The sequence below is a fragment of the Hemicordylus capensis genome, chromosome 17, assembly GCF_027244095.1.
Source record: "Hemicordylus capensis ecotype Gifberg chromosome 17, rHemCap1.1.pri, whole genome shotgun sequence".
Classification (NCBI taxonomy): Eukaryota; Metazoa; Chordata; class Lepidosauria; order Squamata; family Cordylidae; genus Hemicordylus; species Hemicordylus capensis.
The window spans coordinates 8,510,470-8,531,700 of NC_069673.1; the positions used below are offsets into that span (position 1 = coordinate 8,510,470).

The following is a 21,231-nucleotide window of genomic DNA, read 5'->3' on the forward strand; positions in this document are numbered from 1 at the left end:
TTCATCATGGACATTGTGTCCATGTGTTTTACACTTGGGGTTGTTTGTATTCAAACGCTGTTTGGGACTTTTACAACCTGAAAACAGCCTGGGATCAGGGCACTTGAAGGGCTGCTACTCCCAGATCAATCTGCCCTCTTTGCTGAGGCACTGCTCCGGATGCCCCTATCCATCAGAATGGATGATGTGAGAGCTTCTGGAGACGGGACTATGGAGCCGGAGCCAGTGATGTGACTTAAGTTAAGTCTAGTCTGGCTCTTAATTCGCTGGCTAATGAACACATTCCTAGGATGACCATGTGCCCTGGGGTACCCTGTCAATTCCAAGTATACCCCCAAGTCGGACGTCTGCCCACCCCGTCCTAAAAGCACACTGAGAAGAGGCCAAGCAGATCTCATAAGCAAATAAGGGCAGCCGGGCTGGATCAGCCCCAAGACCTATCTAGGCTAACCTCCTGTTTCTCACAGTGGCTCTCCACACCTCTCTGGGAAGCCCACAGGCAAGAGGCGAGGGCATGCCTCCTCTCCTGCTGTTGCTCCCGTGCAACTGGCATTCAGAGGCATTCTGCCTCTGAGCCTGAAGGTAGCCTCTAGCCATCAGGACTAGTAGTCAGTAAGTGTAGGCAGAGTTCCACAGAGAGGACCTCCCCCAGGAAGCTGTGTCCCCACAGGCCCACCAACCACATCTCAAGAGGGCGAGCGACCTTGTGGAATATCCCAAAGTCCTGCTGGAAAGACTCCTTCCAGGCTGCTTAAAGCGCCCTCCACCCCAATGCCGGCGACTAAAAAGAGAAGGCCACCAAAGGAAAGAGGGTTGCTTTGAAGTTCGGGGGCGGCCGCTTCCAACCGATGAAGGAGCTGCCTGAGCTCCCAGGAATAGACTTTAATGTCTGACAAAAATATTAAATGCAAAGTACGTGGCACAAGGCCAGGAGAAGGTCCGTGGAGAGTAGAGCTGCCTCTTTTAAATCTTCCCACGGCGACCAAAAACCTTGAGAATGTGTTTTTCCTAAATGAACCGCTGATATGCTTGGTTTGCAGAGATCCCGGGGGCCCCAGAGGCGGGACTCAGCAGAACGGCGTCTCCGTCTGAAAGCAGATGTTCAGAGGACAGCGGAAAAACAAGCCTTTTTATCTCTCTTTTGGAGCCAAACGCCGCCCTAGACTACTCAGAGCTGCCGGGCCCAGGGGAGACATGACCGAGGATGGATAGACGGCGGGGCTGAGCAAAACTGCATCTCGGCTCTCTTGGCGGAAGAAAAATCTCTGCATTTTGAGCAGCTGCGAGAAAGGCCTGGGCTTCCTTAGAAAATCTTGATGGGTAGCATGCACCAGGTCCAAAGTTGTGAGATGCAGACCCAAGATGCAGACCCAAGCTAAATAGGCAGCAATGTTTATTTATTTATCGCATCGATATCCTGTTCTTCCTCCACGGAGCCCAGAGCAGTGTTGTGTTTACCCTCACAACAACCCTGTGAGGTAGGTTAGGTCGAAAGACAAGTGACTGGCCCAGAGTCACCTGGTGAGTTTCATTGCTGAAGGGGGATTTGAACTCGGGTCTCCTGGGTCATAGTCCAACACTCTAACCACTACACCACACTGGCTCTAGAATGTGTGTCAGAATAACCCTTGGAATTTTAACCCGAACTTCCATGAACACAAATCTCTCACATTTATTTAATGCCGGTGGTGTGCTCAGTGCTATAGGGGGAAATTTGTGAATAGGATTTCCTATGATTTGTTTAAAGTACTTAAAAAAACCTGCAAAAGGGGCAGGGGCATTGGGGGGAGATGTAGATCAGGCGGTAGCCACTTTCCTCCCCCATGTTGCTTTCTGATTTAAATGTTGCCTCCTCCCTAGTTCCTATTTGTGCCCAGGACAAAACATACAGGCATCATATGAGTCTCTCTATGTTCTCCCTCGCAGGGGAGCAAGCAGTTTGAGGCAATGTGTCTGGAATGTCTTTTATTTATGAGCCGCCTTTCAGCATTATATTAGGATTTTAATCAGTAAAATAGCACAAGGTTAAACACACACACACACACACACACACACACACACCCTCCTGCATGCACACAGAGTACGAAGGTCCTGACCTGAAACACACACACCCCAGCCCCATAGTGGCATTAACCCTTTCTTCCCTCCAAACAAAAAACCCATCGCATCTAGTGTGATCCAGAGAATGACCACAAGAGCTGTCAAAATTACTGGTTCAATCCTGGCTCAAAGGACGAGTGTGACCACAGACAGAGTGCTGGATCCAGGTTTGGGGGGTGGGGTGGGGGAGACTCCCTGGATGGCCTTGTCATCTCCACCTACCTTGCAGGGGTGTTGCGAGGACAAACCCACACATGATCATAAATACCTGGGGAGGAAGGATGGGATGCAAAATAGAGCACTTATCGGATTTCAAGGTGCTGGCATAATTCTATTTGAACAACATGCCCACTTATCGGAGAGCCTGCAAAGGGATTCTTTTGAATATCCCTCGGGCTTTTCAGGTAAAAGGAGGTCAGACGATATTCTGCACACCTCTTTTTTGGAGGCCTGAATAGCAAAATACCCTGATGCAGCGTTTAGCAGATTTCCTGTGCCTCCAGCACTTTCCCAGCATGTAGGCTCACAAGTGGGCGGCTGAAAGCTAGTGACAGAAAGTTAAATGCACAGAAGTATATAATAATAATTTTTAAAAGCGCAGCAGGGGGGGAGCAATCCAAATGCAGTTCCAGCTTAACAAAGAAAGGTGGGACTATGCAACCTTCTGCAACAAGGTTCTACTTTGTCACACAAGACTTCAATGCTACTGTGATGCAGGAAACTAACACAGGGTATGGAAAATTAAAGCCCTTTTACACAGGAACATAGAAAGCTGCCTTATACCGAGTCAGACCCTTGGTCCATCCAGCTCAGAACTGTCTACAGACTGGCAGCAGCTCTGAGGTTTCAGGTACGAGATTCTCCCAAGCCTACTTGATGCTGCTGGAAATGGAACCTACAACCATCTGCATGCACAGCAGAGGCTCTATACCATGGGGCTACGGATGTACATGACGAACACATTAAGCTGCCTTCTGCAGAGTCAGGGTACTGCTCCATCTAGTTCAGTACAGTCTACACTGACTGGCAGCGGCTCTCCAAAGTTGCAGGCAGGAGTTTCCCCCGAGCCCTACCTGGAAATGCTGCCAGGGACTGCACCTGGGACCTTCTGCATGCAAGCAGATGCTTCACCACTGAGCTATGGTTGCATCCTCTATGGGAAAAACTTACAGCAGACAGTGCTCATTTGTAGTCACCCACCCAAGTACAAACCACGGTGAACTCTGCTTAGCAAATGGGGCAATGCAGGCTCAGTACGGCAAGACCAGCTCTCCACCCACACAGACTCCCTCCTCTACGCCCCTTTCTACCCATACTGCATTCTCTATTAGATTCCCGTCCTTGGCATTGGCTATTTTAAATAAGAACACGGACATGAACACATGGTGACAATATGATCAACATTTAATCTAGTCCTATCCTTGGTCAGGAGGCTGAGAAGCAGTAGAGGGCTTTTCCTTGCCAGGATGGTGTAGTGCAGTGGTTAAGGAACACCCTGCCGATTAATGGGCCCAGGTTCCAATTCTGCCTCACTGAGTGACCCTAAGCAACCCAATCTTTCTCAGTCTCCTATCCGCAATATGGGGGGGAAACCACTGAGGCACCTTTTGTAAAAATTACCAGATAATGTAGGCAAAGCTCTTCAAACAACGAAAAGTGATATATAAATGCCAGGTTTTATTATTTATTAGCAGTAGCAGCAGCAGCAGCAGCAGCGGGATCTGTGAAAGAACAGTACCCTCTGCAGGAGAGCGACGCAAACTGTAGCCAGGATTTCTCCAGGGCAAGCACTTGTGCTTTCAGAACAAACAGCTATCCAGTAAAAATATTTCATATTTCAGCCTGCAAATTGCCTACATCTTGTAAAGCTGCAAATTAAGCACCGAACGGCCCCCAAAAGGTCAGGCGGTGGTTTTGGATCTATATTAGAAATAATTTGACATTCATGGCTTACAAAATACTTTCAGATGGAGAGTTGGGAGCTCAGTGTACGCTCAGAAGTGGATGGATGTGTGCAGAGGGCACTTTTATGTTTGAAGTTTATATGTATGTATGAGATACACACACACTCACTCACTCTACTGTCAAGTCTAAGGCCCTGATCCTGTGAGTTGCTGGCACATAGCACCAGGCAGTGTGTCAGGGCTGAGGTGTGGGCAGCAGGCACCAAGGGGCGCAAGTCCAGAGCCAGGACTGGGAGAGACAAGCAGCAGGAAACAAGCTGGTAGCCAAGGGGACCAAGAGTCAGAGAGGGTCAAGCCAGGAGTCGAGAGTCAGGGGTGGGCTTAGAGGTCACGCCAAGTAGAGTGTCAGAAGCCCAAGGGTCAAGCCAGGAGCACACAAAGATCACACTGACTAGACCAGGGCTGCTCAACCTCAGCCCTCCTGCATACGTTGGCCTACAGCTCCCCTAATCCCTGGCTATTGGCAACTGCGGCTGGGGATTATGGGAGTTGTAGTCCAAAAACAGCCGGGGTGGGTGGGGGACTAAGTTGAGCAGGCCTGGAGTCGACAGAGGCAGCAGCCCCAAGGAGGCCTTGAAACGGAGACCAGGTCTGCTTCAGACAGGAAGCCTCTTAGACGCTTCGCGGTTTACAGGGTAGCCAATAGGAGTCCACGCAGGGCAGAGCCAGCACAGGCAACCCAAAGGCAAGGGGCATCGCTAAGCAGCATCCCAGCCTCGGGGAACTGGGACACGGCAGGCTTCAGGGCCAGCCCATACAAGTCCCAACTCTAATGCAGGCACAGCTCTTCCAGTTCCTGCACGGCCATGGGTACCTCTACCCCCACCTGACTCTTTCACAGCCTGGCCGTGCCCGGCACTATCATGGCCCAGACAGCAAGGAGGCAAACTGAGAGAGACATGAGCCCCTGGGACTCCAAGGCCCCCCGAGAGAGCACCCCACGAGTAGACGCTTCTAAGGGATCAGGCCCCTCCACAGCATTCACCTCACCCTCTGCCAGCTTCCCCGGACTACCCAGCAGGCAGGAGCAGGTGGAGGGCTCTTTTTCAATCCCCAAGGGCCTCCCCTGCCAAGCTCCCCACTCCAAGTTCCCAGGGGCCAGCTGAAGGCCAGGAGAGAGACAAGAGCCATGGCCCCTTCTCTCCCCGAGTTCAGCACTTGCCTGCAGAAGACGGTCTGGAAGGAACACACAGCACGAGGCAGCGCTTCAGTCAGGGAACCCTCTGTTCAGAGGGCAATGGGGAGCTACGGCTTCTGGGCGACTGACAGTAATCAGGTTGACCAGTAAGGATTTCTGACAGCTCCTTGACCATCGCGTGCAGACTGCCAGATATCTCCCAGGAGTTCCTGATCTACACCCCCAAAGTAGCATCCACAACAAAAAGCTTTCCCCCTATATTGAACAGCTGAAATTAAGGGTGCTTGGGGCAACCCAAGTGTGGGTCTGTGTCTAAAAAGGACTGCCACCCAATTTGGGCACTATAAACACCAATTTGGGGGCTGAGTATGTGATCAGAGGTACTCCATTCCTTAATTTAAGGTGTATGTCTGTGCCATTAAGACACCCCTGGGCACCCAACTCCGGCGGGTGGGCCTCAAGGTCCCAGTAAACAAGCAGACCCTACAAGGCTACAGTCTCACCACCACCACACGGCCCATGCCTCCTAAAAGCCAGAAAGAAAGGAAATGGAGCACAGCTACGCTTTAATTGAGTGCCGTGGAAAGTGCGCTTTAATTCAGTGCGCTTTAATTCAGACCCGTGGAAAGAACACGCCTGCACATAACCAGAGCCATATATCAGTGATAAAACTGATAAAGACATCAGGCTCTTCCAAAAATTCTATTTTCCAGTTCTGTGGGGCAGAAGTCCAATCTCAGAACACCATACCAGAATCTGTCAGTCATCATCAGCATCCTCTGCTGAGCTTTCCTTCCTGTCATGACTGTCTATACTCCAAAAGGAGGAAATGAATAGAGGGGAAGAGGGAGGGGGGAGAAAACTAAAGAGAAAAAAGCAATAGTCCTTAAAAGAATGCCAAGTGGCATGGTCATTACACAAGTCTACAGAATTCGTTGCGGGATGGGGAGCTTAAGAAGCAAAGTGGTCGCTCTGCCTTCAGATAAACCTTATAATCAGATTGCTTGACAAATATGCAGATAAAGATAGAGCTCTGTATAGAGAATTAAACAGCATGTGAGTGAATATTTCTATTTTATTCCTTGCCTCTCCCCGCCCCACCCTTCAGTTTTGCCAACTTACAAGGTATTAAACCAACATTGTCTTTTTAAGGGATGCTTTGTCCACTTACTTTTGTGCCATTTTTATCTGTTTTTTAAATGCTCACGTCCCTTGCCTTCTGACTCCCTGGATCAGGGAAAAAACTAGACTTGAGTCTTGCAGAGGCCATTTGAGCATGTGTGGTGGCCATTTTTGTTTTCAGCAGCCTTTTGTTTAATTTTTTTAAAAAATGGCCACTGCACATGCTCAAATGGTCCCTGCAAGGTCCTATGCCTTGCCAGGCCTCACAGAGGCCTTCTGAGCATGTGCGACAACCTCCAAAATGGCCACCGCTGTGGCAGTGATCTAAGAGGCCAGCGGGGGGGGGAACCTTTGCAGACCCCCAACCCCCCACCCACGGCCCTTAGGAAGCCCCCCAAAGGGGCTACAGGTTAAAAAAAATATTTTTTAAAAAAAAAATAATCCGCAAATTGGGGGGAGGGCAGCATGGCACTGGCGCCCCCCCCCCCCCCGTGGCACTTAGGGCATGTGCCCTGACTGCTTCTCCTAGTTTTGCCTATGCACCCAGGAACCTCTGGAGAAAACTATTCTCTTGAGAAATGCCCACTTCCATATACCGAATCAGACCGTTGGCCCATCTAGCTCAATACTTCCTACACTGACTGGCAGCCAGGAGTTTCTCCCAGCCCTACCTGAAGATGCTGCCAGGGAGTGAACCTGGGACCTTCTGCATGCAAAGCAGATGCTTTATCATGGAACTATGACCCCTTAATCATATATCAAGCTGCCTTATACTGAGCCAGACCATTGGTTGATCTAGCTCAGGATTGTCTACACTGACTGGCAGCAGCTCTCCAAGGTTTCAGGCAGGAGTTTCTCCCAGCCCTACCTAGAGATGCTGCCAGGAATTGAACCTGGGACCTTCTGCATGCAAGGCAGATGCTCTACCACCATGTTACAGCCTCTCAACCTCTGAAGCTGCCTTATACAGAGTCAGACCCTTTGATCCATCTAACTCAGGACTGTCTATACTGACTGGCAGGTTCTGAATTATATTAGAAAAGATACATAAGAAAGATATTATACAGAATGTGGGGAGCGGGGGAATACAAGCATTTAAATTCACAATAGCATACAAAGGACACTGAATTTTAAATCCTGGCCATTATACCTTGTACATTTTTATTAGGCATAGCAGCCGAGACTCATGCTGACTTGCTCAGTGAGAACCAGGCCAAAAGAGCTGTGAGTTAAGGAGAAAGACTGCATACTTCCTAGAGCAGCAGACGCTGGTCCAATAAAAGGGGTCCTACCTTCAGCACAGGGACGGCGCCAGCATTGTGCAGAGGGGCTCAAAGAACCCGGGCCGCCAATGAAAAGGGCCGCTGGTACCCTCCTTGTGCATGATGTCACATGCAAAGGGGGCGTGGCCTAATCGCCCCGAGCCCTCCCAATGTCATTTCCCTTGCTGGAGGGAAAGAAAGGGAAATAAACACAGCTAGGCAGAAAACACTGGCTGGAAATGAGCTCGGGAAAGCTTGCACAGGCTATCCCGAGCACATGACATCATTGGCAGGGCGGGACACGGGCTGCTGTTCGGGCTGGCTCCATTACTGCTTCAGCATCTTTGGCCCTCTCATCTTATTGACTTTGGATTGCCCCGGAAAGCAAAGACAGGATCTGTCAACCTCCTTGGGAAAGGGAAAGGAAACCCAGGGCTTTCATTCAAAGGTCTCACCTCACTCTGTCCAAACGTTTGCAGTTGCTCGTTTGCAAGGAGATTCAGCCGGGACAATTCAAGGTGCTTCTGTCGGAGATCTTGATTGGCAGAATGCAGCTCCTTCACTACCGAGAGCAGCTCCACAACCTGAGTAAGCGGGAAAGGAAACTTTCAGAAACTCACAAAGCTGTTAGGGCCACATCACACATTACCATTTTAACAGACAGGCTTTTATTTGGAAAAATCCCCTCTCTGCTTCCTTGTCATTGCCAACCAAGGCAGTCTACAAACATAATCTTAAAAGAGTGTGTACCAAATAAATCACAAATCGTCAATAACAAAATGCCAAGAACAAAAATGGGAGCCCAGGAAAAGTCAAACAAGCCACAAAAAGCCAGCCAGACTAGGACACCTTTTTTAAAGCCAGAAAATAAATGTGTATATATCAGCCAGTACCCTGAGAAGGCCTGCTCAACTTAGTCCCCCCAGCTGTTTTTGGAATACAACTCCCATAATCCCCAGACACGGTGGCCAATAACCAGGGATTATGTGAGCTGTAGGGCCAACATCTGCAGGAAGGCCGAAGTTGAGCAGACCTATCCCTGAGGCTCATAAGGAAAGTTGTATCTTTAAGTTGGCACCTGAAGGAGTAGAAACTTCAGTCCTCCTGTAGATGTTGGCCTACAATTCCCATAATCCCTGGCTATTGACTGCTGTGGCTGGGGATTATGGGAGTTGTAGTCCAAAAACAGCCAGCAGGCCAAAGTTGAGCAGCCCTGGCCTAGGCAAACATATGGAAGATGGCAGTTGTCTACACTGTACAAAGCCAGTTTTCTCCAAAGGCTAAAGTTACATGTGACTGAAAAGCAACATTAGGCCTGGCCACGGATCCACACAAGCGCTTGCACTGCATTTTTAAACGTGGGGCTGTCTTCTAGACCTTGTGCTAAGCCTTGGGAAACTAGAAGACATCTCCGGGTCCCACCCCACACCCCCAATGCTAAGTGGGCTAAGACGCACTTCTAAAGTAGTGGGTTGTCTTCTATTTAGTGGAGGTGGGAAGCAAATGTCCAGTCAGCCCAGCAGAGAGTCTCTCCAGGGGCTGTTCTTGGGCTGGGAGCCCCTTGGGGCAGGAGACCATCTCTTTTGGTTGAAAATCAGGGTGGGCAGCTGCTCCATAAATCATAAAATGAGCAGTTCCCTCAGCCTCGACCTCGTTGAGGGGCCTCTGCTCACTGGGCCAAGAGGCATGCATTCAAAATGGCGGCCCTCTTCTCTTCAGCAGTGGGAGAGCATAGAGTCCCTCCCGGGGGCTGTTGCTGGGGTCTCTTCTTGGACTGGGAGCCCCTCAGGGCAGAGAACCATCTTCTCCTTCCTTTTGCTTCGGGAACTTTTGGAGTTGTGGGCAGGTGCTCCATCACCCCCCTGAGGCAAAGGTTGGCCCTGTTAAGCAGCCCCTTAAACAGGGCCAAGAAGGGACCTTTCTAAAATGACAGCACTTCAGCATAGTGCCTTCCCTGTGGCTGGGTTCTCTTCTTGGACTGGGAGCCCCTGTGGGGCAGAGAACCATCTTCCCATTCCTTTTGCCAGGGAAAACCGTTTGGGGATTTTTTTGGGGGGGGAGCAGTTTGAAAAGCTGTGTAGACAAATGTCGCTGACTGAAACTTCCAGAATCCCAGCCAAAGGCTATGGCAGCTGGGGATGATGGGAGTTGTAGTCCACAGCTTCTGGGAATCTCTGTTACAGAGAACACTGTAAGAGAGCTGGACCTCCAGTTATTTATTTATTTATTTGAGTGATTGATACTTTTATTATTCATATTTTTATACCACCCTTCTTCCAAAGCAGGGGTAGGCAAACGTGGCCCTCCAACTGCTGCTGAACAACAACTCCCATTATCCTTGGCCACAATAAACTGTGGGACTCCAAGGTGGCTAAGAACAAGCTATAAGCAGTAGTAAAGCTTCAATCAAAACCAACTGCTAAAATAAAAAACACAGCTACACTAAAAAGAGAGCCTGGGGACCACTCATTGGCCAGTTTAAGAAGGGTGGACTACAGATTCCACTGAGAGTCTGAAATTGCCTCTTCTTGTATCCTCTCAGAGACTCCTGTCTGGATCATGCAGGTTCTCCCAAGACCTGATCCTGCAACGACTACCCACACCCAGGTCCACACCCACAAAGAAGCCAGACACAAAACACAGCCCCTGAAACTCTGTATGACAAGATTGCAGTACCTTCTTCTTAAGTTCTTCGAGAGACAGATGGTCTATCTGCATGTGCAAATGGTCCTTCTCTCCTAAGCAAATGCTCAAGTAAGAGGTCTGATCGCCCCAAGAAGAGATGGTTTCCTCTACGAAAAACACACACACAAGAAGAGTATGATTTCAGAATCTGTTGCTTGCCAAGTATGCAGTAAAATAAACAAAACAAAGAACCCACAATATATTTTGTAACAGAGGACCAAACAGCACCTTAAGTTAAATGCATGGTTGGGCCTGGCATTATTGTCTTCTGTTTCGTTTTTATTTGGGCCACGGTGACATCATTTGACTTGCATATATTCTGCTGTCTAATTTGTTATTACTGGATTTTATTGTATGTTGCTATTTTGCTACGGTCTGCTGACTAACGCAAAAGGCTCTCCCATTTGATCTCTGCACAAGCAGCAACCACAGGGTGGGGTGAGAAATCAGAATAGGGCCTGGGGTGCCCAAAAGGGAGTGTTTAACCATTGCCTACTGCAAGGCCAAATCACGCCCACAAAACTGCTCCTAGCCCCTTAAGGAGAGATGCTACAACTAAGATGCTACATCCTTCAATAGCAGCTAAGGAGGTGTGAGCTTCATTGATATCAGGGGGAAGAGGCAAAGGGTTCAATCCTTCTGCCATCACATGAATCGCAGTCCCAATCCAGAACACACACACACACACCATAGCCCAATTCAGACATTATCCTGTCCAAGTGTACAGATGCCTGTACATCCGTACACGTGTCTGTGTGAATGGCTATACCTGTGATCATTTTAAAAGTGGGCCTAGTTACAGGCTTTCAAATCTAGTACAGATAGGAAGTGTACTTCTGTCCCTGTGTCCAGCATAACATGTGAATGACTGTACCTGAGTACAGATGTGTGCCTGTGTATCCGTACACTTAGCGTACGAGTGTTGAACCTACGTATGAATGGGCCTCATGGCTGCTAATGGAGAAGAAAGAAACAAAAACGTGGTCCAACCATGCATTTAATGCAGAGCTGCACAACACTGACCCTCCTGCAGCTGCTGGACTACAATTCCCATCATCCTTTACTCCTGTCCCTGTGGCAGAAGATTATGGGTGCTGTCGTGCGAAAAAAGGCTGGAGACCAAAGATGCACAGCTCTGATTTAAATGTCCCATTTATCCCTCAGTCTGTGGCTCAGCTGATTTTCTTGAGCATATCAATTTTTTGCATTGACCTTTCTTGCTGTTGCTCAGACAATGCACCTTTCTACTACTTCCTGAATGTACGAAAGCAGAAAACTAGATCCTAGCACAGAATCCCCACCACCTCCTTCTACTGCATGGGCAGTCTAGGCCAGAGTCCCAACTTGCCCTGAATTACGTTGCATCCGAGGCCTGGTCTCCAGATGCAGAAGTGGTAAGAGTCTCAAGGCAGGCAGAATTAACTGTATCACTTTAACCTGCAGTTGGTGGGGGATTGTATGTTTTTTAATGCTTCCCAATAGGAAAAATCTCCCTGCAAGCAGAGAGAGCAGGGGCGTAGCAAGGTTGGAGTGGGCCCAGAGACAAGATTTTAAAATGGGGCCCCCCCACTCAAAGTCCAGGGCCTCCGCACACCCCAGGCCCCCAAGGATTTAAGTCTGATATTCCAAAATAAGTATGCTGCCTGCAAATACATTTCACTGAATACACACACGCACACCTCACAATATATAGTGATATACATTGAGTACTATACATTTGTATTACTTTTAATGCCTAGAACACACTAGAAAGATGAATTATTAAAATGGGCCCCTCGCTGCAGATTAGCAAAGGAGACTTTCAACCATGCAGGGTGAGCCTATGTTTGTTTTCTCAGAGTTCTGAACAAATTCAGCCAAGTTTGATTCCAGGAGGTTTTTCACAGGAGGCTTTTAAAGCCCTTTAACACACCTCTCCTCTGGAATGGAGGTGCTGCATTCACATGTTGGCCAGATTGACCCTGAAGTCCCTGCAAGTTATTGGGGAGCAGTTCACACACAAGAAAAATAAAATAAAATAAAAGCACCACACCTGCTTCACAGTTCTCACTCAGACCTTCTGGGTTGCAAAACAACTTGAACATAAGTGCATTTATAAATGAATGAATAAAATAAATATAATACTGTTTCTTCCAGAAGTTTTTGTAATTTTCTGCCATGAAACAAGCCACTTATAGGACTTTTTAGATAGTTTTTTTAAGTCAGCAAATTTTCCAAGCTGTTTAAAAATAAATATTCAGAGACTTCTCAGTCCCTCCCCCCCCATATCAAAGCCCTATGACAAGCAGATGCCTATATATCCGGGTGGGGGGGTGGGGAAGGTAACCACAAAAAGGAGTTCACACTCTACCTGGCAGCAAGGGGTCTTCTGCTGCAGAGAACAGTGGAGACCTCTCTGGCTGCCTCCTCCTTCCTGGCTGGCTTGGGCCCTACTTGAGTTCAGGCTTCACTGCGGCCTACACGGAGGCCTCCGTGGAAGCCCCGCCCACCCGCCGATCAGCTGAGAGGCGGGAGAAAAGGAGCTCTTTGCAGCTTGTCTGCTGCCTCGATTGCCGGCCAGGAGAACAAGCTGGAGAGACGGCGAACAGGGCAAGTGGCTGAGGAGCCTTGGGGCTGGGCAGGGGGCAATGGGGAGTCACGTGAGGTGCCTCTGGGGGGCCCCTCCAGGCAGTGGGGCCCCCAGACAACTGTCTCCCCTTGCCCGATCGTTGTTACGCGCCTGAGAGAGAGGGAGAGGGGAAACAAACAGCATGGAACCATTTGTGTTAGAACTTTCCCCCCAGCTAATTTTCTACTTGTAGGGAAGTTGTACTGGGCGGGTGGGTCTCCCTGCATGCAGAAAGCTAGCATACTGGAGGAACATTCAAACGTAGCCTGTTCCATGCTGTGCTAGCGGGGAGATTCCCCTATAGCAAAGCATCCAAAAATGACACCCCCTCCACCTGCAGCCAGAAGCGGTGCCATGACTCCACCAGCTCATTCTGTGTCACGAGGGAATCAGGCCTGAGACTCATTTCTATGCCGCTGTCCAGGAGGGAGGCGGGAGGCTTTAATATGAGCCTTAACACGTTTATTTTAGATTCTAGGCCATGCTGGGCAAGGAAATGTTTGTTTTTAATATTTTGTACGACTGCCTAGCATATATGTATGTGTGTATATATATTTAACGAATAATCATCACACAAAATGTGTGTTTACAGTAGCTGCCAACTTAGTAAAACTGGAAGAAATTGCAGCCACTGGCTGCTTCCCACACAGAGCGTTCCCTTTAATTGAAAGAACTTTTACCCGCCAAAGCCTTTGTCCCTTTTTGACATCTCAGGCACATTAGATTTTCCGCTAGCTATCAGCATGCATTGTGGATCTAATACAGAATTATAATTTGCATATTTAGCATTGCGTTTTGAAATAATTGCAGGCCAGGTGCAGAGGAGGGGGCAGGGCGGGGGGGAGAAAGCGAGACATGAATTATTCCGCTGGAGTTGGGCTTTCGTGAAAATGAACCCCAGGTCTCGAGGGGGGAAAGGGCCGGGTTAAATGACAGTGCAGCATTTCCATTTTGCGACGGGCGCAACAGACCGCAAGGAGTGAATCAGAAAGGAAGGTTGATGCTGCTTAACCACACAATGTGGGGAGGAATCCGACATAACTGGTCTGTTCATTTCCCATTTGGATCATGATCTGCAGACCGAAGGGAGATGGTGCTGCAGGAAACCAAAGGGCCATTCTGTCGCCACTCTCAAGACTCAGCAGCAAGATGGGGCAGGCAGAAAGGTACATTGGTACTCACCGTGAAGGTGTCTTCTGGCTGGTGTAGAAGAGGTCACCCAAGCTTGGGATTACATCCCCCCCACATGCTCCAAAAGGCAGGAAGTAGTCATACTTGAAGATCCTTAACCCAGTGCATGTGGGCGGATCTCCTCAGTGCTTAAAACAGCTCAAGCTACGGAATGAAAACCACAGAACACAACAGAGAATATACAACAATATACAAACAATAATGCAGAGAAAGACAGAAAAACTGTCCCCCTACAACCAGATCATCAGCTCCAGCCTAACACAACCCGGGCGGGCCTTGGGTGACCTCTTCTACACCAGCCAGAAGACACCTTCACGGTGAGTACCAATGTACCTTTCTCGGCTGGTGTAGGAGGTCACCCAAGCTTGGGACATACCACAGCACCAACCACGGGAGGGAAATACCCAAGCTGGAGCTACTGACCCGGAAGGACCTGTTGCAGGACCCTCCGACCAAATGCTGCTCTGGCAGCTTCATGTTCATCCAACTTGTAATGCCTTGAAAATGTAAAAGGCGACGACCAAGTAGCCGCCTTGCAAATCTCTTCATGGGACACCGGTGAAGATAACACAGTGGAAGTGGCTGCCGATGTAGTTGAGTGCGCCATAATCTGACCAGGCACTGAAAGTTTCTGGGCTTCATACAACATCGTAATGCATGAATGAACCCATCGAGCAATAATGGCTGAAGAGACCTTGCATCCCATCTTGGAGCCTTAAAGGCCACAAAAAGAGCATCTGACTTACGAAAAGCCTGCGTCCGGTTGCACTCCTTCTCTGCAGGGTGACGAGCATCCGGACAAAAAGAAGGTAATTAAATGACCGCCTCACGATGAAACTGAGACTTTACCTTAGGGATAAACGAAGGATCCGGGATAAGTCTCACAGAGTCCTTAGAGAAATTACACAAATTACTCTGAACTGACAGAGCCTGCGATTCAGAAACCCTCCTGGCTGATGTTACAGCTACTAAAAAGGCCACCTTCCAGGACAGCATCTGCAATGATACAGATCAAAGTGGTTCAAATGGCGGAAACTGCAGACCCCACAACACAATATGCAAATCCCATGACGGGAAACGATGGCAGACCAGAGGAGACAACAAAGCTGCCCCCCTCAAGAACTTGCATAGAAGAGGGTGCCACGCCTGAACAAACGCTGATGAGGAAACAACATCTGGATCAAGCACGCCGCCTGGTGTTTAAGCGTGTTGGGTTTCAGACCAAGCGCAAGGCCATCCTGAAGAAAACCTAGTAATCCCCTCGACCTGCACTTGTCCAGCTGCAGGGAGAGCTTTGCCGTCCAGTGCAGAAAACTACGCCAAGTCGATTGGTAAATCTTGTTGGCTGAACACTTTCTAGATGCAAGGATGGTAAATCGGACCTCGACACAGCAGAACTGGATGGTCTGGCAAACTGAGTGGATGACCTACGGTCAAGTCGACGATCTCGGAAAACCAAGGCCCTCTGGGCCAAAAAGACGCAATCAATATCAGGGATGCCCGGAAACCCCGCAGCTTCCTGAGGCAACGGGAGAGCAGCGGCACTGGAGGAAATGCATTCAGCAGACACGGAGGCCATGGCACCGATAGCGTATCCGTCTCTTCTGCCGCCAACATCAGGAAACGTGAGTAAAACCTCTGAATCTTGGCATTCTGAGGATATGCAAACAAGTCTATCTGGGGACACCCCAGCTGCTCTGTCAGCCACCTAAATACTTGAGGGTGCAGGCCCCATTCTGCCGGCTGGATCTCCTGCCGTCTTAGCCAATCTGCCCGAACATTGGAAATTCTGTTTTCATGATGGTCCAGAATGGATATTAAGTTGTTCTGTACACATTAAGATATTCCTTCCCTTCACCAAGGGCGTGAAGGCTCTTAGGGCCAGAAAGACAGCCCACAGCTCGAGCCAGTTTATGCTATGGAGCAACTCTTCCACTGACCAAAGCCCCTGGGCAGAACTGTTCCAACAGTGAGCCCCCCAGCCCGATAGACTGGTGTCTGTCGTGACCATCACTCTCTCGGGTTCTATGAACAGCTTGCCCTTGTCTAGGTTCCCCGGGCCGTCCAATGAATCGACTTGCGAAGAGACACCTAGAGAGGAATGTTCTTGTCACGTTTGAGGGCAATCCTGTACTGGTAAAGGAGGAAACCCCACTGTAACTGGCGTAGATGAAAACCTCGCCCAAGGCACCGAGACCATAGCCGCCACCATGAGACCCAACAAACTTGCTAGACTGAGAAGGCTGGCCCACAGTCTCGAAGCAATCACACAAGCCAGTGACGTTAAGACCTCCATCCGATCCTGTGGCAGAAACAGTTTGCCTACTGAGGTGTCCATTACCATGCCCAAATGACGAAGGCTCTGTGTGGGCATCAGGTGACTCTTGCCCACATTTATCAGAAACCCATGTGCACGTAACACAGACATTGATCTGGACAGAGCTGACTGAACTGCCCCTTCTTGAGCAAGTTGTCAAGGTAACAATACAGGTGGACCCCCTCAGTGCATAAAGTGGCCACTAGCAGACTAGAACCTTCATAAAAACTCGGGTGGCTGATGAGAGACCAAAAGGAAGGGCTCTGTACTGATAATGCCTCCCCATGTAGCAGAAGTGGAGTATATGTCGACTGCGTGGATGAATGGGGATGTGTAAATAGGCCTCCTGGAGATCTATTGAAGTCATGTAGTCCCCCATCTGCAATGCCTCTGAGATGGTACAAAGGGTTTCCATCCTGAACCTCCTTTTTATCACAAAACGGTTGACTGGGCGTAGGTTGAGAACTGCCCTGGCCGATCCGTCCTTCTTTGGCACCGTAAAAATCACAGAATAGATGCCCTTGCCTCTCTGAAGAGGTGGGACCTCCTCTATGGCCCCTATAGCCACCAGATACTGAATGGCCATGGACAACCCCTTGTGCTTTTCCGGTTTCCCAGATCTAGGGGTAAGGAGGAATCTGTTTCCTGGGGGGCTGGCCAGCTCCACTTCGTACCCGTGTAGGCTAATGGAAAGAACCCACCTGTCGATGGATTCTTTCCAAACAGGCCAAATGGCAGACCCCCACTTTGCCTGAGTGGGAGTCAGGACTGCTGCTTGGGGGCCCCGCTGCTGGTTTCCGAGAGACTGATGGTTCTGCTGAGTGAACCCTTGCCTGCCTTGGCCTCTGGATCTGTTCCACTGAGATCGAAAAGGCCTAAAAGGCTCCCTCTGACAAACTGAGGTCTAAACGCCCTGAAGGTTTGCATCGGTCTATGATTAAAACTCTTGTCCTTCTTCCTAGGAGCTGATGGCAGAGCCCTGCGGTTATCCTTAGTTTCAATGAGGACCTCTTTCAGGGCCTCATTCCCAATTAGCTTTCCACCCAGCATAGGGAACAGCGGCTAATTTAGCCCTAGACGTATTATCAACTTCCAAAATTTTAGCCCTATGTTGCGTCTTGCCAGGACACCTGCACTGACCGCACGTGCCGAGAACTGAACACTGTCCAGAGTAGCATCCGCTGAAAAGGCAGCCGCCCTCTGCAGACAAAGTAGCTTACGCCACATCTTAGATTGATTAGTGGGAGGGTCATTGGGTAACTCGCCAATACACAAGACCGATGCTCTAGACACCAAGGACACAGTGGTGTCAGCTCTGATGGCCACTGCTCAAGCCTCGTGGGCCCTGCGCAGTGCAGATTCTGCTTTTCTGTTTTCTAGCTCCTTAGAAGAGGAGTCCCCATCCTTGGGTACCACTGTGCTACTAAGTAGGGCCCCGAAGTGAGCAACCGTAAGTGGCACCTTCAGCCAGTCCAGAGTCTCCTCCTCAAAGTTGTACAATTTGCTAGCCAATGTCAACATACGCTTTGGGAGTCGCAATAGCTGCCCATTCCTCCTTGATGGTCTTAGTAAAGCCCTCAGGTATCACTGATTTAATCTGCGGTACCTTAGCCTTAGGCAGCACCAAGGAGCCCTTGGACACAGGAGAGATCTGTTCCTCTGTAACTGGCTACAGATCAAGCGCAGCAATAGCCTGGTTAATTAGTGGCTGAAAATCCACCATAAGAGAGAGCCTCTGACTGTGTAAGTTTGCAGCAGAGTCCTCAATCATCTCCCCCTCTTCCGAGGAGGAGGGCCCCTTGTCTGGGTTGCCCAGCAATGTCTCTGACCCACTGACCCTGGGTCACAATAGATCTGGGGAGTCCTCTCCAGACTCATCTGAAGACCTCCCTCTACGCAAGGGCACAGAGTCCTGGCGTATAGCCACCCTGGGCTGCTTAGCGGGCACCGTCTCCTCCTGAGAGTCTGAGGACGACACATGGATCACAGCCTGCCTTGCAATGCCTTGCAATGCCTTGCAATGCCTTGCAGGCTTCCGCGCTTTAAGCGCCGCTGCCAGTGAGACCTGAACGGCCTCCTGAATCCAGCCCTTTACAGTGGCAGCATCAGGCACATTCCCTGTAGGAGTAGGCCCTGAGGGAGGGGCCACATAGGGGGCATCTGCACTCACCTCCTCCCCCCCGAGCAAGTCCCGATCTTACCGGGGGGAGCTGTTCATGGCCTTCTGGGTGCTCCGACGCCCCATCCACGGGCTCAGCACCGCCTGCCTCATCATCCTGCACGTCTTCCCCGTCTGATTCCGACAGGCTCTGGGGCGGCCACTCCTGCTGACGTTCCTTTCAGCGTGGCCCCAATACTCGCTGAGGCAGTCCTCCTCCTGCACGCCCAACTGCTAGGGAAAGGAGTTGGGGGGGGGCGAGGCCAAACATCACAGGCTTACCTTGCTCGCGCTGCCAGGCGAAAGCTCTCTCACCAACGGGGCCTCCTTGTAGGGAAGCCTCCAATTCTGGTGCCGCCACTTGTGTCCTGCTACGGTGGATTGCTGGTGGCATGAATTGCGCCCAGTCTCCTCACCAGTATCTGGCCACCAACGGGGCCTCCTTGTCAGGAAGCCTCCGATTCTGGTGCCGCCACCTGCGTCCTGCTTCGGTTGATTGCTGGTGGCATGGATTGCGCCCAGTCTCCTCACCGGTATCTGGCAACAGAGAGGACCGCTGTGGCCTACAGGCGCCAGCAAGGTCATCTGATACATCTGCCATTTTCCTTACAGGATTTGCGCAGTCCCGAGTTTTTGGCGGGAACAGGCGCTGATGGGCGGATCTCTCCCTAATAGCCAGGAGTCCGAAGGTCTTTTTAGCGGACATCGGCCAAAAGGTCGGCAAGAGGCGAGGAGAGGTAACGAATAACAGAAAGGACAGTAGAAGAACAGATATGAATTTTTTTTTAAAAAAAATTTTAAAATTATTATTATTTCTTTTTTCTTTAGTAACTAGAGAGAACTAATAGTAGTAGAATACCAGGTGAAGAATAGATTGGAAATAGTCAAAAACAATAGGAATATAAGCAGAAGAAAAGAAGAGGCCTAGTTAACTAGGCCAAAGCCTGCGAGCTGTAATGCGAGCCTTCTGGAGCAAAGGCAGGAAGTAGAACTGAGGAGATCCGCCCACATGCACTGGGTTAAGGATCTTCAAGTATGACTACTTCCTGCCTTTTGGAGCATGTGGGGGGGATGTAATCCCAAGCTTGGGTGACCTCCTACACCAGCCGAGAAGGACACGTTCTTTCGCAGATGTCCCATGTAAGAACATCAAGGGAGGGAGGGAGGGAAGGAATGAGGCATCAGAGGAGAGAGAGCTCAGTGGAAGAGGACCGGCAGAAGGTCCCAGGTTCAATTCCCAACATTTCCAGGTAGGGGTAGAAAAGACCCCAGAGCTGCTGCCAGTCAGTGCAGGCAAGACCGAGCTAGATGGACTCAGTAGAAGACAGCTTCATATGTTCGTATCTAAGAAGAGCCCTGCTGGATCAGACCAAAACTACACCAGCTAGCTTCCTGTTTCTCACAGCGGCCAGCCAGATGCCTCTGGGGAGCCCACTAGCAGGACTTGAGGACAGCAGCATTCCCCACTCCCTCCCAGAAGCGGGGAGGTACCATGTGCAACAGCCCTCTCTTGGAAATGACTGCACGGACACTGCTCTGAGTTCCTTAAAGGACAGGCAGGACACAAAATGTAAATGATAATATTTGGAGGCACTGCATCTCTGGATTCCCTTTTCTGGAGACCAACAATGGCAGAGATCTGTTGCCTGCATGGAGCTGACGTGTGGGCTTTCCAGACACAACAGTTTGGCCACTGGTGGCCATCATCACAACCCATGGCAGAGAGTTCCACAGATTAACAATGTGTGGTGCGAAAAGTATTCCCCTTTGTTGGCCATTTTGACCACTTACCTTCCCTTCTGCTACCCTTGATTTGCTCTTCCAGCAGTTTCTGCAAATTCCAGTTGGCCAAGACGTCTTCCTCCAGCTGCCTGCGCAATATGAACACGTTGTTCAACTCCTCCTGCAGGTTATTTATGCTAATGTTTAAGAGGAAGAAGAAGAAGAAATCAGAAGGCTGAGGCTTCAAGCAAGATGGCTCCAGCTTCATCAACCCTCGGGGAACATTTTGTTGCAGACCTCTGGCATCTTTTATACATCAAGGCGTCGATAAAAGACTCCATCCCACAGCAGCAAGCACTAAACTCTCTTTAAATCATGCATTCCTCTCATCTTGAGGTGCACAGTAAACAAATCTTTACATAAAATGAATATTAAAAAAAACTTGTCTGGCCCCATTCTGGCAGTGGTGGGATCCTTCAAGGCATACTTCACGGGCTAACTGGAGACATCCCGTCCCCCACCTCACCCGCCCCCATATCAAATTGATATGCTTTTAAAATTTGTCACAAGAATCTCCAATACATTCTGCTATTCTGGATCCCTGAACAATCAATTTATTTGATTACATCTCCATCCTGTCCTTCCTTTAAGGGGCTCAGGATAGTATCCACAGTTCTTTCCTGCCGCCACGTCCACCAAAACACACACATCCATCTTATCCTCACAACCAACCTGTGAGGTGGGCTAAGTTGAGAGACATTGACCCAAGGTCACCCAATAAGCTCTGAGAACATAAAAGGAGCCCCACTGGATCACGCCCAAGGCCTATCTAGTCCAGCATCCTGTTTCCCACAGTGGCCCACCAGAGGCCTCTTGGAAGCCCACAGGCAGGAGATGATGGCATGCCCCCCTCTCCTGCTCTTGCTCCCCTGCAACTAGTATTTGGAGGCATCCTGTCTCTGAG

General features: G+C 49.8%; 1 protein-coding gene across 4 annotated transcripts in view; it reads right to left on the reverse strand.

Annotated features, from left to right (window-relative positions):
- CDK5RAP2 (CDK5 regulatory subunit associated protein 2) overlaps positions 1-21,231 on the reverse strand; it is a 130,604-nt gene that overhangs the window by 56,939 nt on the left and 52,434 nt on the right. For all 4 annotated transcript variants that reach the window (XM_053282557.1, XM_053282556.1, XM_053282554.1 and 1 more), the window contains exons 16-18: positions 20,337-20,464; positions 10,263-10,378; positions 8,042-8,170 (exon numbers count right to left, since the gene is read on the reverse strand). In XM_053282557.1, the coding sequence (XP_053138532.1) occupies positions 8,042-8,170; positions 10,263-10,378; positions 20,337-20,464 (373 nt within the window). The remainder of the gene's footprint in view (positions 1-8,041; positions 8,171-10,262; positions 10,379-20,336; positions 20,465-21,231) is intronic.